The sequence below is a fragment of the Lampris incognitus genome, chromosome 14 (assembly GCF_029633865.1).
Source record: "Lampris incognitus isolate fLamInc1 chromosome 14, fLamInc1.hap2, whole genome shotgun sequence".
In the NCBI taxonomy this organism is placed as follows: Eukaryota; Metazoa; Chordata; class Actinopteri; order Lampriformes; family Lampridae; genus Lampris; species Lampris incognitus.
This window is the reverse complement of record NC_079224.1, coordinates 50,705,500-50,722,716: the sequence shown is the minus strand read 5'-3', so window position 1 is coordinate 50,722,716 and position 17,217 is coordinate 50,705,500. Positions and strand designations below refer to the sequence as shown.

The following is a 17,217-nucleotide window of genomic DNA, read 5'->3' as shown; positions in this document are numbered from 1 at the left end:
TGGATTTATAAGATTGATGAGGAGGATGCCAAGCAGCATCCAGGTGGCAACCGCCATCACCATGGAGACCTGGGAGGAGGACAGACTGCACGTGCACATGGGGGGAGACTCACATCACACCATTCACATATAGGTGAGAAAAGACAGGGGAAGACACCATTCAGAGAGAGAAAGACATGAGAGAAAAGAACAATTACAATAGTCAATACTCTATACTCTCATCGGCAGAACAGTGCTTAGTAAATTCATTGAGACAAAAACTGAAGCGCTCTACAGTACATGTCTTGATGCATGCTCAATGATCCAGGTGAGAAGATCACAGAAGGTTGAATTAGTTCATCTGGACACAACGTTTATTGACAGAAACGTTTCATCATCATCTAAGGGACCTCTTCAGTCTCACCTGACTGCAGGTACCCCACCCTTATAAACAACACAGTGGTATAACCACCCAAACCAGCCACCAGTTTCATATGCAAATATGGGTGTGACCATTAACTAGTTACAGTGGCCATGTGTACTATTCACAGAGGATTGGGGAATAGTTGCAATCACAGCATTGTAAGATGGTGACTCATGTACTCTAAGCCAGCTAACTATACTGCTAGACAAAAAAGCAGCGCCGTCCCCAGTAGGGTGAATGCCGTCTGCTTTCAGCAGGTAGGGGCGGCCCCAGAAAGAAGGACAGTTTCCGACAAAGTCGAATCCCTGCTCATTACAGTAACGAGCCAGCCAGTGGTTCATTGAGGTGAGCCTACTGTACATCTCATCATTACCCCTCACAGGTAAGGGAACAGAGACAATTAATCGATGCCGACACATCTTTCTGGCAAACTCAAGCGTTCTGACTAGGCTGGCTTTTGTGATCTCTGATTGCTTCATCCTAGCATTATTGGTGCCGACATGAATAACAATGTTGCTGAAAGTAGTGGTGCTGTGTGCCTGGGTTCCCTGACTCTCCCTCCGTGATGCCAGCACCCTAAGATTATCCTCTATGTCGGAGACCCTCGCCCCGGGTAAACAGTGAACCAAGGCTGGCGAAGCTAATCTAACATTGTGGGTAATGGAGTCTCCTATCACTAGCGTGCGTTGCTTTACTGTGTCGACAGGAGCGGGAGAAGCACGCTGGCCGGTAGGGCTGGTGAGTGGCAAAAACCGGTTTGCAGTTGGGAGAATTACTGCAGACCAGGCCACCCTACCGGTGGCTTGCTCTTGCGAGCCTTCCACGCCGGTAAACAGAGACAGAGTCCACCCCATCTGCCGACGAGGCTGAGCTAGTGCTAACAATAGCGGGTCTGCTGTCAGGCCCAGGACTATCTGGAGTGTCCGTCATGTCTAAGTTAATCCTAGCTGAAAGAAGCTGGTCTAACACACGGACACGTCTCTCTAGTAGAGACAATCTGTAACTATGGAACAGTCACCACAGACCATCGTTTTAATGAAGCTGCTTTGACTGCAAATGCAATAGAGCTAAGTGCTAAACTAGGCTAAGCTTGAAGCTAGTAAACGGACTAGGAACTAGAGGCTGCCCACTAACACAAGAGTCGTATGAGACAGAAAACTGGAGAATCTAGCAATAGTGAACTAAGCACAGAACAGGGTGAACAGTAGAACAAATGAAGAGGTTAAATCAGAATACAGAGGAGACAGAGTAAGAGAATAAACAGTAGGTATCAACCCCACGAAGCCAGAGGCCAGAAGTAGTAATCAAAAACTCCCAAAAAGTAGTTAATTAGTCATTGGAGAGATATCATATATTTTTTTCACTTGACAATGATCAATTCTCCTCATAACATCTCAAATACAACTAGTAAAGAATTAACCAATGAAGTCGGGATCAACCTGGGGGTAGATGAAACAGCAGTCAGATTTTATTCCACATTTAGCTCCCTGGAGTGTTGTTATTTGTCGGCTGCTTTATGTGTTGGTTTGCATGACACGGTGTTCTGTGTAGAACGTGCAGGTCGTAAGAAACTGCTCCTAGCGGGATTAATGAAGTTGTTTGTGTTGTATTGTGGCATCCTCAATTGGCTCTGAGAGGCTGTTTACCAATAAGCTGCATTCTGACTGGACTAAACCCCCAGCCAGCCTGTCTGAGCTGGACCAAACCCCCTGCCAGCCCGTCTGACTGGACTAAACACCCAGCCAGCCCGTCTGACTGGACTAAACACCCAGCCAGCCCGTCTGACTGGACTAAACACCCAGCCAGCCCGTCTGACTGGACTAAACCCCCAGCCAGCCCGTCTGACTGGACTAAACCCCCAGCCAGCCCGTCTGACTGGACTAAACCCCCAGCCAGCCCGTCTGACTGGACTAAACCCCCAGCCAGCCCGTCTGACTGGACTAAACCCCCAGCCAGCCCGTCTGACTGGACTAAACCCCCAGGCAGCCCGTCTGACTGGACTAAACCCCCAGGCAGCCCGTCTGACTGGACTAAACCCCCAGGCAGCCCGTCTGACTGGACTAAACCCCCAGGCAGCCCGTCTGACTGGACTAAACCCCCAGGCAGCCCGTCTGACTGGACTAAACCCCCAGGCAGCCCGTCTGACTGGACTAAACCCCCAGCCAGCCCGTCTGACTGGACTAAACCCCCAGCCAGCCCGTCTGACTGGACTAAACCCCCAGCCAGCCCGTCTGACTGGACTAAACCCCCAGCCAGCCCGTCTGACTGGACTAAACCCCCAGCCAGCCCGTCTGACTGGACTAAACCCCCAGCCAGCCCGTCTGACTGGACTAAACCCCCTGCCAGCCCGTCTGACTGGACTAAACCCCCAGCCAGCCCGTCTGACTGGACTAAACCCCCTGCCAGCCCGTCTGACTGGACTAAACCCCCTGCCAGCCCGTCTGACTGGACTAAACCCCCTGCCAGCCCGTCTGACTGGACTAAACCCCCTGCCAGCCCGTCTGACTGGACTAAACCCCCTGCCAGCCCGTCTGAGCTGGACTAAACCCCCAGCCAGCCCGTCTGACTGGACTAAACCCCCAGCCAGCCCGTCTGAGCTGGACTAAACCACCAGCCAGCACTAAACCCCCAGCCGGCCCGTCTGACTGGACTAAACCCCCAGCCGGCCCGTCTGACTGGACTAAACCCCCAGCCGGCCCGTCTGACTGGACTAAACCCCCAGCCGGCCCGTCTGACTAGACTAAACCCCCAGCCGGCCCGTCTGACTGGACTAAACCCCCAGCCGGCCCGTCTGACTGGACTAAAACCCCCTGCCGGCCCGTCTGACTGGACTAAAACCCCCTGCCGGCCCGTCTGACTGGACTAAAACCCCCTGCCGGCCCGTCTGACTGGACTAAACCCCCAGCCGGCCCGTCTGACTGGACTAAACCCCCAGCCAGCCCGTCTGACTGGACTAAAACCCCCGTCTAAGCTGGACTAAACCCCCAGCCAGCCCGTCTGACTGGACTAAAACCCCCGTCTAAGCTGGACTAAACCCCCAGCCAGCCCATCTGACTGGACTAAAACCCCCATCTAAGCTGGACTAAACCCCCAGCCAGCCCGTCTGACTGGACTAAAACCCCCTGCCAGCCCGTCTGACTGGACTAAAACCCCCAGCCAGCCCGTCTGACTGGACTAAAACCCCCAGCCAGCCTGTCTGACTGGACTAAACCCCCAGCCAGCCCGTCTGACTGGACTAAACCCCCAGCCAGCCCGTCTGACTGGACTAAAACCCCCGTCTAAGCTGGACTAAACCCCCAGCCAGCCCGTCTGACTGGACTAAAACCCCCGTCTAAGCTGGACTAAAACCCCCAGCCAGCCCGTCTGACTTGACTAAAACCCCCGTCTAAGCTGGACTAAACCCCCAGCCAGCCCGTCTGACTGGACTAAAACCCCCTGCCAGCCCGTCTGACTGGACTAAACCCCCAGCCAGCCCGTCTGACTGGACTAAACCCCCAGCCAGCCCGTCTGACTGGACTAAACCCCCAGCCAGCCCGTCTGACTGGACTAAACCCCCAGCCAGCCCGTCTGACTGGACTAAACCCCCAGCCAGCCCGTCTGACTGGACTAAAACCCCCGTCTAAGCTGGACTAAAACCCCCAGCCAGCCCGTCTGACTTGACTAAAACCCCCGTCTAAGCTGGACTAAACCCCCAGCCAGCCCGTCTGACTGGACAAAAACCCCCGTCTAAGCTGGACTAAACCCCCAGCCAGCCCATCTGACTGGACTAAAACCCCCAGCCAGCCCGTCTGACTGGACTAAAACCCCCGTCTAAGCTGGACTAAACCCCCAGCCAGCCCGTCTGACTGGACTAAAACCCCCGTCTAAGCTGGACTAAAACCCCCAGCCAGCCCGTCTGACTGGACTAAAACCCCCGTCTAAGCTGGACTAAACCCCCAGCCAGCCCGTCTGACTGGACTAAAACCCCCGTCTAAGCTGGACTAAACCCCCAGCCAGCCCGTCTGACTGGACTAAAACCCCCGTCTAAGCTGGACTAAACCCCCAGCCAGCCCGTCTGACTTGACTAAAACCCCCGTCTAAGCTGGACTAAACCCCCAGCCAGCCCGTCTGACTGGACTAAAACCCCCGTCTAAGCTGGACTAAACCCCCAGCCAGCCCGTCTGACTTGACTAAAACCCCCGTCTAAGCTGGACTAAACCCCCAGCCAGCCCGTCTGACTTGACTAAAACCCCCGTCTAAGCTGGACTAAAACCCCCAGCCAGCCCGTCTGACTGGACTAAAACCCCCGTCTAAGCTGGACTAAACCCCCAGCCAGCCCGTCTGACTGGACTAAAACCCCCGTCTAAGCTGGACTAAAACCCCCAGCCAGCCCGTCTGACTGGACTAAAACCCCCGTCTAAGCTGGACTAAACCCCCAGCCAGCCCGTCTAAGCTGGAGCATCTGACTGCAGTAACAACGCGACTGCTTTCTTGCAGGTCTTTCTGTTTAACTAGTGACCGTGTTAAAGCAACATCATGTAACTTGGTCTCCGTAAAATAACAGCTTCAACATCTTTTGATGATACGCTGACTTGTAATAGGGAGAGCGGTGCCTCGGTCATTCCCACGCCTCACCCGGACCGCCGGTTCTCGCACGATGTAACTTCGGCTGAGCGGGTAAGAGCTCCCGCGAGTGCTATTTCTTTCCTAGAATGGCGAAGTCAGTGTACCACCAAAATGATTTCCAGGCTGTTATTAATTTGCAGCATTTTTCCTTCACACACGTTTAGGGGTGGGATTAGGGCGGGGCTTTTAACTGCTGCAGCTCTGCTGTTTTTCTATTGGTCAGATCACAGCTTCATTGACAGATGGTCACAACTCAAGAAGTGAAGTCCAGGTTTTACAGCCAGTGCAGATGACCAGTCGCACAACAAAAGGACTTCTCATGTCCTCTACGTAGATGCAGTCTGATGTCACCCAGCCGTGAGGACTCACAAGGTCACCTTTATTACCTACATGAAACCAATTAAAGCAAACACCTTTTTGTCCATCCGGGGCTCCCCTCCATGTTCCTGCTTCTCAACAGACTCTTCCTCCTCGTCCTCTGAGCTGGAGCTCTCCTCCTCTGCCTCCAGCAGGGCGGGGACCTAGAGGTCACAAACAGGGGCTGTTTCTGGACTCTGGGCTTCTAAACATGTCTATCCGTCCATCTCAGTCATAACTCACATAGTTCAGAACATGTCTTTCTCATATCAGCAGTCAACCAGCTGATGACTTCAGGTTTCTTGTTGTGTAGACTCCAAAGCACAGAAACACAATGAAATGCAAGAGTCCTGGCTCTCCCATGTATCGATGAATAAATAAAAAACAACAAATAAGAGTAATGCACTAAATACAACAAAACCACACAACATGAAATGACACAAGACACGAGAGATGGTGTAATCATTGTGTGTCGTTATAATTATTATTACTGTTGTCTGTGACGCAGTCGTACCGTTTGAACTCCGGACAGATCCTTCTTCAGCCCAGTAAGCGTCTGGTACAGGATCTACAGCACACGTGGACAGCAGCTCACTGGATTACTACAACGTTACACATAGTGAACTCCACTGCAGTTCTGTCTGAAGTGTGATGAAAACTGATCCAAGGTGAAACCTACGTTGTCGTCCTGAAAGTTGACCGAGTTCTTCTGCGTCTTCATGCTGGTCATGGTGTCAACGTCCCGTTCATAATGGCTGACCTCCATCAGTGTTCTGGGGATGTAGGCCTTTTTAAACACCTGCAGGGAGGGAAACTCACTGGTCAAACCATGTGTCTTACACAGATTCACGGTGTCATTCTCCAGAAACATGGCCTCACCTCTTCATCCACTCGCTCCTGGTTTGAGCGTTCCTCTGCCGTCCGCTCAGTGGCGAGAACCATCGCCTGCATGAAAACAAACCAGAAACCTTCTGTCACTCGCTGTTCCTCTAGTCTTACACACACACACACACACGTCATGTCCAGATGACATCAGTACCTTTTCTAAGTACTGGTTGATGTTGTCGGTGGTGATGGAGGGGTCGGTGACGAAGTCAAACAGCTCCCTGACAGTCATCACCGCCACACCGCGCTTCGCAAAGAAGTCTGCAGGAAGACCGAGAGGACAGGACAGGATGAGACGGGACGGGACAGGACAGGACAGGCATTAACTCTGGTGAGCTCCACTTAAACAGAATAGAAAAGGGCGAATAAACGACATTCTGTCTGATTCCAAACGCCTTGAAGGGAATTTCCACAGATACAACCGGAGTTTTTTTCCTGGAGAAAACTGGTTTCCAGTTGAAAGTGTTGGTGAGAGGGTTAGTAGAAGCCTGTGACCAGTCCATCATATCTAACTGATGATGCAACGCTCCACTCACAAGACTCAACCTTAACCTTTTAATCCTCCATGAAAGTCACGAAAAGAAAGACTTCAAACGTAACGAGAACTTCAAAATGTTGAAAGCAGCCACACATCTCCCGACAGAGCTGAGCCTTTCACCGTGAACAGAGCTGCTACAGTAAAGTACACAGGACTATTCTGAACCCACATCTCTGCAGTACACACAGGAAGGTGAATCAGTTCATCTGGACACAATGTTTACTGACAGAAACGTTTCACCATCATCTAAGTCAGTGTTTCCCAACCCAGTCCTCAAGGACCCCCTATCCTGCAGATGTTCATTGTAACCCTGCATAGCTAGGCCTGCTTGTACTTACTCAACCAATCATCTCACAGCACTTAATTATGCAAGGTGTGCAACAGCTGACATAATTCATTGCTGATTGGTTGAATAACTACAAACGGGTACCTATTCAGGGTTGCAAAGAAAATCTGCAGGATAGGGGTCCTTGAGGACTGGGTTGGGAAACACTGATCTAAGTGACCTCTTTAGCCTCACCTGACTGCAGGTGTCCCATCCTTATAAACAATGCAGTGACTGTAGGTACCCCCACCCTTATAAACAATGCAGTGACTGCAGGTACCCCCACCCTTATAAACAATACAGTGACTGCAGGTACCCCCACCCTTATAAGAATACAGTGACTGCAGGTGTCCCCACCCGAATAAACAATACAGTGACTGCAGGTACCCCACCCTTATAAACAATGCAGTGACTGTAGGTGCCCCATCCTTATAAATAATACGGTGACTGCAGGTGCCCCCACCCTTATAAACAATACAGTGACTGCAGGTACCCCCACCCTTTTAAACAATACAGTGACTGTAGGTGCCCCCACCCTTATAAACAATACAGTGACTGCAGGTGTCCCCACCCTTATAAACAATACAGTGGCTGCAGGTACCCCACCCTTATAAACAATACAGTGACTGCAGGTACCCCACCCTTATAAACAATACAGTGACTGCAGGTGTCCCCACCCTTATAAACAATACAGTGACTGCAGGTACCCCACCCTTATAAACAATACAGTGACTGCAGGTACGCCACCCTTATAAACAATGCAGTGGTATCACCACCAGGGTTGCCAACCCTCCCGGATTAGCCGGGAGTCTCCCGGAATTGGCCCCAGTCTCCCGGACAGCAGCAAATCCAGTCCGGGAGATTTTTTGACCATCTGCAATTTAAAAATGTGTTAAACTTGATATCAACGGGTTTACTGAGCGCGACTCTTATTATGAAGACTGGTGCTGTGATATTTAAACACTTCAACCAATCGTGCGCAAGCGTGTACGCGAGGGCGCCGGTCGACGCTGCCACACGCGCCAGCTGACGACGTTCATGTGGTTGCTAGGCTACAGCTAACGTTAGCTAGTATTCTTGCTACAGAAAGCATTTTATAGTTGCAATTAACGTTTACTCGAACCGCCATCGACATGGCAGAACCACAGGAAAACAAATATCTCTGCCATTTTCAAGACAAGTGGTGCGAGGAAAAGGGTTTCAAAAACTGGCTACGAAAAGTTGCTGACATGGTCGCTGAATGCACGCTGTGCCGCCACAGTTTCTCTGGAGAATGTGAAGGAAAACCAGCATGTCTGTGAATGTCCTCATTCATCCAGGTCATAGTTATCCAAAGGAGCTGAATCAAGTGCAACTGGACTTGGTATACTATATCCGTGAAGACGTTTCGCCTCTCATCCAAGAGGCTTCGTCAGTTCGTGCCTTTCCGACTAGACCAAGCTAGTCTGACTGGCTTGGATAAAACCAGCACTGGTACTCATGCTGATAGTCAGAAGCACAGAGATGCTGAGAAACAACAGAGGAGAACACCTCACATCACTTCTGTTTTTGAGAAAAGGGACTCATCCCAAGAAGATCTCATAATCGCCGCTGAGGTAGGCCAGGTGTATCATTCGGTTTTGCACCATCTAAGCTATGCTAGCCTGGACGGCGGGAACAAGATGCTACCAAAAATCCTTCCGATTCCGCCATCGCTCAGAACACCTCGTGCGGTAGGACCAAGGCCCGTAGCATCACAGAGGGTGTTCAGCCCCCAAATCGCAGGAGCTGTTGCTGAAGGATTTAGAGACGGCAATTTTCTTTTCAATCGCATCCGACGCATCAAACAAGCGGAACAAGAAATTCTTCCCCTTGGCAGTGCGATTTTTTCAGCAAGAGTGAATAAAACATGGCTTGGTGGACTTTTACAAAGACCACAACGAGAGCACTGCGGCAATTGCGACACACATTACCGGTATTCTGAACGAGAATGGGCTCAGTACAGACAGTGTTTCTGGTTATATGGCGGACAATGCATCCGTGAACTTCGGAAAACATAACTCCGTCTACCAAAAACTTAAAGAGAAGAATGCAGGGCTCATCCAATGTGGATGCAAGTGCCACATTATTCACAATTGCCTAAAAAACGCAATGAATGAAATGAGCTTCGATGTGGAAACACTCGTACTGAAAATATACAGTGAGTTTTCTTCCTCAGCAAAAAAACGCAGCAAATCTCGCCTCCTTTTTGGAGTTCGTTGAAATGGAGTACCATGATGTATTAAGCCATGTACCCACAAGGTGGTTATCACTTCTGCCTGCAGTCGAGCGCATCCTTCACAGCTGGCCAGCTTTACATGCATACTTCGTGTTCTGAAGGAGAAGACCAATGCAACAGAACAGTGTGGGAAGCTTTCTCCGCCGAGGAACCAGAGTCTCTCCCGCTATGTTGTGTATTTCCTACACAACCTGATGGTCATCTTTCACAGCTCTGTCAAAAACCTGGAACGCAACGAGGCAAACTGCACAGAGCTACATCCACTCATGGAAGACCTTCGCTCCAAACTCAAACAGAGAATACAAGACCGGTTCTACGGAAGATCTGCAGAGGTCATTCTGGGGAATCTCTCCTCAGCGGACGCGAGGAAATTCAGAGAAGAGGCTGCTGCAACACTGACACGTTGCATTACTTACCTGGAGAAATGGTACGACTATGAAGGGTCCATATTCAAACTAATGCCTGCCCTCTCTCTCAGTAGCCCGGTGACGTGGCCTCAAATCGAGACTCTGGTTACAGGTCTGCAGTTGGACATGGACACTGACAGACTGTATGATGAATACTGCATTGTGGTGCAAGTGCAGGACGAGATCGCACAGGAATCGTCTGTGGGCCAGAAATGGGTGCAGGTTTTGAGACGGTTACCCGAGGGAAACAGCGAAATGAAGAAACTGATTTCCTTTGCAGTCTCCATCCCAATATCGAATGCATACTGTGAGAGGGTCTTCAGCCTCATGACCCAGCTCTGGACCAAGGAGTGAAATCGGATGACCGAGAATCTGGTTAAAGCCAAACTGCAGGTGTTGCTCAACTACAGCATGACCTGTGGAGAGTTCTGAGTATTTGAAAAAGAACCTGGACTTGTTGAGCGCAGAAAAAAAGGCCGGGGGAAGTACAAACTCAAGTGGAGGGAGCTAGGGGGACAGCAATAAGGTAAGAAAAATATATTGTACATTTTTGCTGGGTTTCTGTACAAGTATATTTGAGCAGTGTATGTATAGGTTGTTTTTATTGCTGGACTATTGGGCCTACTTGTCGTTGTTGTCGTGTGGTGCTGAAAAGGACAGCTCCGATAGCGAGAGGGACAATAGGCCGTTTTGTGTATGTATGTGTGTGATACTTGTGGGTTGACATTGCACATGGCTGTGTAATGCGGAAGAGTGGGGTGTACATTTTTGCGATTAGATTTGTTCTCTTGTACTGTGGTGAGGCTATTTATAGGTTGTCGTGGCAATTCTGATCTGCCGAACACACAGAACCCCCCCCCCCCCCAAAAAAAATCTCCCGGAATACAACAAAGTCGAGTTGGCATCCCTAATCACCACCCGAACCAATATTTCATATGCAAATATAGGTGACCATTAACTAGAGTTACAATGGCCACGTGTACTATTCACAGAGGGTTGGGCAATAGCTGCAATCACAGCATTGTAAGATGGTGACAGATGTACTCTTTAAGCCCCTTTCACACTGGCCAAAAAACCCGCTAACACCCACTAACATCTGCCTTTGGTGGTCAATGTAAAAGGGTACAATCGGCACTCACTCCCGGGTCAAATGACTCTGCAGTAGTCACGGGTATTTATTGGTTCCACTTCTGATCGATATTGGTGTAAACATGACACCCGGGTGGACACGCTAATTTGCGCAATGACGTAGCGCCATTGTCCGTGCATCATAAAATCACTCCGGCAACTGAGGATTTATTATTTGTGGGTACAGCATCTTCGTTCAAGCAGCGCTCGGACACCATTCAGTCTGCGTTGAGTTTGTGTGGTTTGAAAGAGAGACGGAAGTACAAGATATAAAAAAGTAATGTTAAACGTCTCTCTGGCTTCCATGCTGCTTTCTACTGTTTACTTCCCTGTTTTCCGGCACGTCCGTGACATCACGAACGCCATGACGTCAAAAATGACGCTACAGAAGAAAAAAAAAGAAAGTCAAACTCGTCTGCTGGCAGTCAGACCCGGGTCTGCTGGCACTGTGAAAGGAGTCAATTGCCTATTTTTAGCGTGTTTACCCGCGTTTAAAAAACCTGCCTATACCTCGCTAATTTTGGTGTAAAAAGGGTGTTAGTCCCCCCTCGGTTCAGGGATGGTCGTTCCCTCTCCACATAGATGGCCTCTTTGACTCCCCGTTCAAACCAGTGTTCCTCCCTATCAAGGATGTGCACATCCTCATCCTTGAAAGAGTGGCCACTGGTCTGTAGATGGTGTAGACTGTGGAGTCCTGGCCTGACGTGTTAGCTCTCCTGTGTTGTGCCATCCTCTTGGCCAGCATCTGTTCAGTTTCCCCAATGTACAAGTCACTGCAATCCTCCTGGCACTTACCAGCTACACTATATTAGTCTGTTTGTGCTGGGGGACCCGATCCTTGGGTGGACCAACTTCTGGTGCAGTTTGTTTTGGGGTTTGAAAGCAACCCAGATGTTGTCCACAAATCTGAACCAATCGCTAAGAAGACCACCCTTCACACTGACAAGTGTGTGTGCTCCTGAAGCTGTGTCTTCAGTCCACGTACTTCACATACAGAGGGCAGTACTATAGGCAGAGGCATGGGAGTGCTATGGGTTCCCCAGTCTCACCTGTAGTGGCCAACTTGTCTATGGAGGAAGTGGAAAAGAGGCTCTGATGTCCTATCCAGGGACACCACCTAGGTGTAAATCTCAGGACATAGCACATTTCACCGACCACATTAACTCTGTGGACACCACATCAAGTTCACCAGGGAGGATGTGGAACATGACGGGTTAGTCTTCTTACACTGTGAGATTGCAATTGGTGATGGGGGACATTTGATTGTTGATGTTTACCGTTAACCAACACATACTGATCAGTACTTAAGGTTTGACTCTCATCATCCACTGGAGCACAAACTAGGAGTCATCAGGACGCTGGACCACCGAGCTGACAACGTCCCCACCGACACAGCAGCCGGGAAAGGGGAGAAATCCCACATTAAACAGGTCCTGGTTAAGTGTGGTTATGCTAACTGGGTGTTTGTCAAAGCCAGGAAGACGCCCAAACAGTGCACCAGCCTATCAAGAGAGGAGAAGGACAACAGCTGCCGAAGTGTAAACCAGTGGTGACTCCGTATGTGGCGGGAGTGTCAGAACAGTTGAGGCGTGTATTTTCCAAACACCACATCTCAGTTGCTTTCAAACCCCAAAACACACTGCACCAGAAGTTGGTCCACCTCAAGGATTGGGTCCCCTGGCACAAACAGAGCAATAGAGTGTAGCTGTTAAGTGCCAGGAGGATTGCCGTGACTTGTCTACTACTACTACTTTCGGCTGCTCAAGTTGGGGGTTGCCACAGTGGCTCATCCGTTTCCAATTCTTCCTGTGTTCTGCGTCTTCCAATGTACAAGTCATTGCCGTGACTTGTACATTGGGGAAACTAAACAGATGCTGGCCAACACAGGAGAGCTAACACGTCAGGCCAGGACTCCACAGTCTACACCATCTACAGACCAGGACTCCACAGTCTACACCATCTACAGACCAGGACTCCACAGTCTACACCATCTACAGACCAGGACTCCACAGTCTACACCATCTACAGACCAGTGGCCACTATGTTCCTCCCTATCACATCCTTGATAGGGAGGAACGCTGGTTTGAAAGGGGGTCAAAGAGGCCATCTATGTGAAGAGGGAACGACCATCCCTTAACCGGGGGGGCTAAGAGTACATCTGTCACCACCTTACAATGCTGTGATTGCAACTATTCCTCAATCCTCTGTGAATAGTACACATGACCATTGTAACTCTAGTTAATGGTCACACCCATATTTGCATATGAAACTAGTGGTTGTTTTGGGTGGTTATACCACTGTATTGTTTATAAGGGTGGGACACCTGCAGTCACTGTATTGTTTATAAGGGTGGGGACACCTGCATTCACTGTTATAAGGGTGGGGTACCTGCATTCACTATATTGTTTATAAGGGTGGGGGTACCTGCAGTCAGGTGAGACTGAAGAGGTCACTTAGATGATGATGAAACGTTGCTGTCAATAAACGTTGTGTCCTGATGAAGGAACTGATTCACCTTTCGGTGATTTCCTTACCTGGATTATTGAGCATGCATCAAGACATTTGCAGTAAATTCAATTCAATTCAATTTTATTGTCATTAAAAACAATGTGCAGGCACATGTTAAAAATGAAATGAGGGCTGCGGCTCATTTCATTTTTAACATGTGCCTGCACATTGTTTTAAATAACTAAATAACTAAGAAAATTAATAAAAATCCAAGTGTACCACATTCAGCGTTCAGGCCAGTAACAGCTGTTAAAGCTAGTTGTATAATAATTGTATAATAAAAGTTGCACTAATAGTTCTTAAAGTAATTCCAGGTTGTGGCAATGTGATGTGATGGATGTTACCGGTGATGTTACTGCAGTCTTTTCTGAGGAACTCCAGAGAATGAGGATGGTCATGTTCCACAGACTGGGAGACATCTATTATGTAGGCGTCTCCATCATGATAACTGAACACAGGATGAAATAGAAGAAACACAACACGACATTAAAACAACCGAGTCACATTTACCAACATGGCTGACTGCCACACTTCAACCCAGGATTTACACCGAGATACATTGTAATTCAGAGTTCACATCTGTAATTGCTTGCAAACATAATTTGATGTCTCTCCCATCAAAAACTATAGATATGAATCAGAAAGCTGTTAAGAGGCTACAATCCTGAAGATTTACATGCTAAGAAACGTTCTTTAGGTACTTTTCTGCTGTATTTAAGACAACATCTAATCTATCTGCTGCAGTCTGAAGCAGGGTGTGATGTGGATGGTGGTGTCTGGTAGGACTTCACCAGGAACGATGACTGGGTGCATCATGTTACCACCTTCATCACAGCAGCCAGATGAGGAAGAAGAAGGCAGGTAGTGTTGAGTGTGCAGAAGAAGTGAAGGTGTTGTGTCTAACCAACAGATGTGACAGAACAAGCTGGTAGAAGTGTTCACCAACACATAGTACTACATCAATAAGTACAACTCAGGTTCCAGCAGGTTCTTTGGTGTGTTTCTGACACAACAGCCCTGCTGACTCTCATTCATTTGGGATGGAGCTCATGTACAGGATCGTAGCTTAAAACAAAAAAAGTCTTAATCAAGGACAGGACAGGATGGTTATTTCTAGACAAATGGGTTTTTATGAGCATTTTAACTTCTAAACCCACATCAGGGTGGTACATGGAGAAATGACAAACATCGCTACGTCTTTCAGGTGGATAAAAGCCAACGAACAGGGAAAGGGAATCAGGTTTTTTGGGGAGCATCTTCTCATCTTTTCTTATCACATCTGATAGAAAGGATTCCTGACAAGAGTTTGGAAAAATGGGCAGAAGATGGTTGTATGATAAGACGGAGTGCAGATAGCGTTCATTACAATTCTTGGTTTGAAGTTTGACGCACACCTATGAGTAAACAACGTAAGTAACACAAAAGGAAATTCCAACTGATATAAAAATACAAACTGTACACTTTTCGTATTCATTGTTACAGAGCTACATTAAGAAATGGATAACTGTCTTAATGGATGAGAAAGAAAGGTTTTATATCAGCATGTCTTCCAAATTATATTAGTTTGAGTTTTAATTGGGAGAACCATACAGTATGTTGAACTCGCTGAGGTCAGCGTGGACCAAGCGGGCATCGTGGTACATCTTCCTCATGTTGTATAGGAGCTGTAGGTACAGCTCGCGGGCCTTGGACTCTGACAGAGCAGCATTCTTCAGTAGAGGAGCCGGCCTGGGACAAAATACATGTTTCCTCCATCAACAAACTGACGGCCATCACTTAACAGCCAAACAAACCAACGGCAGTGACTCAAATTTAAAGAGAGTTAGCATTCCATTAGCCATTCCACTCCAGGCCTCTCTGACATGCCCACCAGCGTGCCATGCCATGTGACTGGTTCTTACATATCGTCCCTGCCGATGAAGGACATCAGTAAAACATGGCTGCGCAGCATCACAGGCTCCGGGCTAGGGATCCCAGCAGTCTGCAGTCTGAACACAAAGACACAAGAAAGTCTAAATACACTAAAGTCTGAACACGTTTAAATCTAAACATGCTAAAGTCTGAACAAGCTAAAGCCTGCACATGTTTAAATCTAAACACGTTTAAATTTAAACATGCTAAAGTCTGAACACGCTAAAGCCTGAACATGTTTAAATCTAAACACGCTAAATTCTGAACATGTTTAAATCTAAACACATTTAAAACTAAACATGCAAATGTCTGAACATGTTTAAATCTAAACACGTTTAAAACTAAACATGCTAATGTCCGAACATGTTTAAATCTAAACACGTTTAAATCTAAACATGCTAAAGTCTGAACACGTTTAAATCTAAACATGCTAAAGTCTGAACAAGCTAAAGCCTGCACATGTTTAAATCTAAACACGTTTAAATTTAAACATGCTAAAGTCTGAACACGTTTAAATCTAAACACGCTAAAGTCTGAACATGTTTAAATCTAAACACATTTAAAACTAAACATGCTAATGTCCGAACATGTTTAAATCTAAACACGTTTAAATCTAAACATGCTAAAGTCTGAACACGTTTAAATCTAAACATACTAATGTCCGAACATGTTTAAATTTAAACACGTTTAAATCTAAACATGCTAAAGCCTGAACACGTTTAAATCTAAACACGCTAAAGCCTGAACACGTTTAAATCTAAACACGCTAAAGCCTGAACACATTTAAATCTAAACACGCTAAAGTCTGAACACGCTAAAGCCTGAACATGTTTAAATCTAAACACGCTAAAGTCTGAACATGTTTAAATCTAAACACATTTAAAACTAAACATGCTAATGTCCGAACATGTTTAAATCTAAACACGTTTAAATCTAAACATGCTTAAGTCTGAACACGTTTAAATCTAAACATATTAATGTCCGAACATGTTTAAATCTAAACACGTTTAAATCTAAACATGCTAAAGCCTGAACACGTTTAAATCTAAACACGCTAAAGCCTGAACACATTTAAATCTAAACACGCTAAAGTCTGAACACGTTTAAATCTAAACATGCTAAAGTCTGAACATGTCTAAACCTAAACATGTTTAAATCTAAACATGTTTAAATCTAAACACGTTTAAATCTAAACATGCAAATGTCTGAACACGTTTAAATCTAAACATGCTAATTTCTGAACATATTTAAATCTAAACACGTTTAAATCTAAACATGCTAAAGTCTGAACATGCTAAAGCCTGAACATGTTTAAATCTAAACACGCTAAAGTCTGAACATGTCTAAACCTAAACATGTTTAAATCTAAACATGTTTAAATCTAAACACGTTTAAATCTAAACATGCTAAAGTCTGAACATGTTTAAATCTAAACACGTTTAAAGCTAAATATGCTAATGTCAGCAGGAACACCTTGTACTCTGACTTAACATGGATAGGAAGCCAATGAAGGGAGGCAGGACTTGGTGTAATATGATCACATGGTCTCGATTTAGCGAGGATTCTTGCTGAACCATGAATGTCTGAACACAAGTGTAAACATGTTTACTTCTAAAGACACTTAAGTGTAAACGCACTAAAATCTACGCACACTAAACTGTAAATACGCTAAAATGTAGATAGTGTAAACAGTGTAAGAAGTCTGACCCAGTACCACAACCACAGACCAAGAGAGAATTCCTGCTACACTCACCCCCCACCATCTTTCTCTGGTTTACCGCTCTCACCCCTCACCATCTTTCTCTGGTTTACTGCACTCAGCCCCCACCATCTTTCTCTGGTCACCCCCCACCATCTTTCTCTGGTTTACTGCACTCACCCCCCACCATCTTT

General features: G+C 47.3%; 1 protein-coding gene across 1 annotated transcript in view; it reads right to left on the bottom strand.

The window, feature by feature from the left end:
• riok1 (RIO kinase 1 (yeast)) overlaps positions 1-17,217 on the bottom strand; it is a 36,836-nt gene that overhangs the window by 3,376 nt on the left and 16,243 nt on the right. Inside the window, exons 9-16 of the mRNA XM_056292777.1 lie at positions 15,315-15,401; positions 15,004-15,141; positions 13,758-13,861; positions 6,405-6,511; positions 6,245-6,310; positions 6,045-6,164; positions 5,880-5,933; positions 5,422-5,529 (exon numbers count right to left, since the gene is read on the bottom strand). Coding sequence (XP_056148752.1) covers positions 5,422-5,529; positions 5,880-5,933; positions 6,045-6,164; positions 6,245-6,310; positions 6,405-6,511; positions 13,758-13,861; positions 15,004-15,141; positions 15,315-15,401 — 784 coding nt within the window. The remainder of the gene's footprint in view (positions 1-5,421; positions 5,530-5,879; positions 5,934-6,044; positions 6,165-6,244; positions 6,311-6,404; positions 6,512-13,757; positions 13,862-15,003; positions 15,142-15,314; positions 15,402-17,217) is intronic.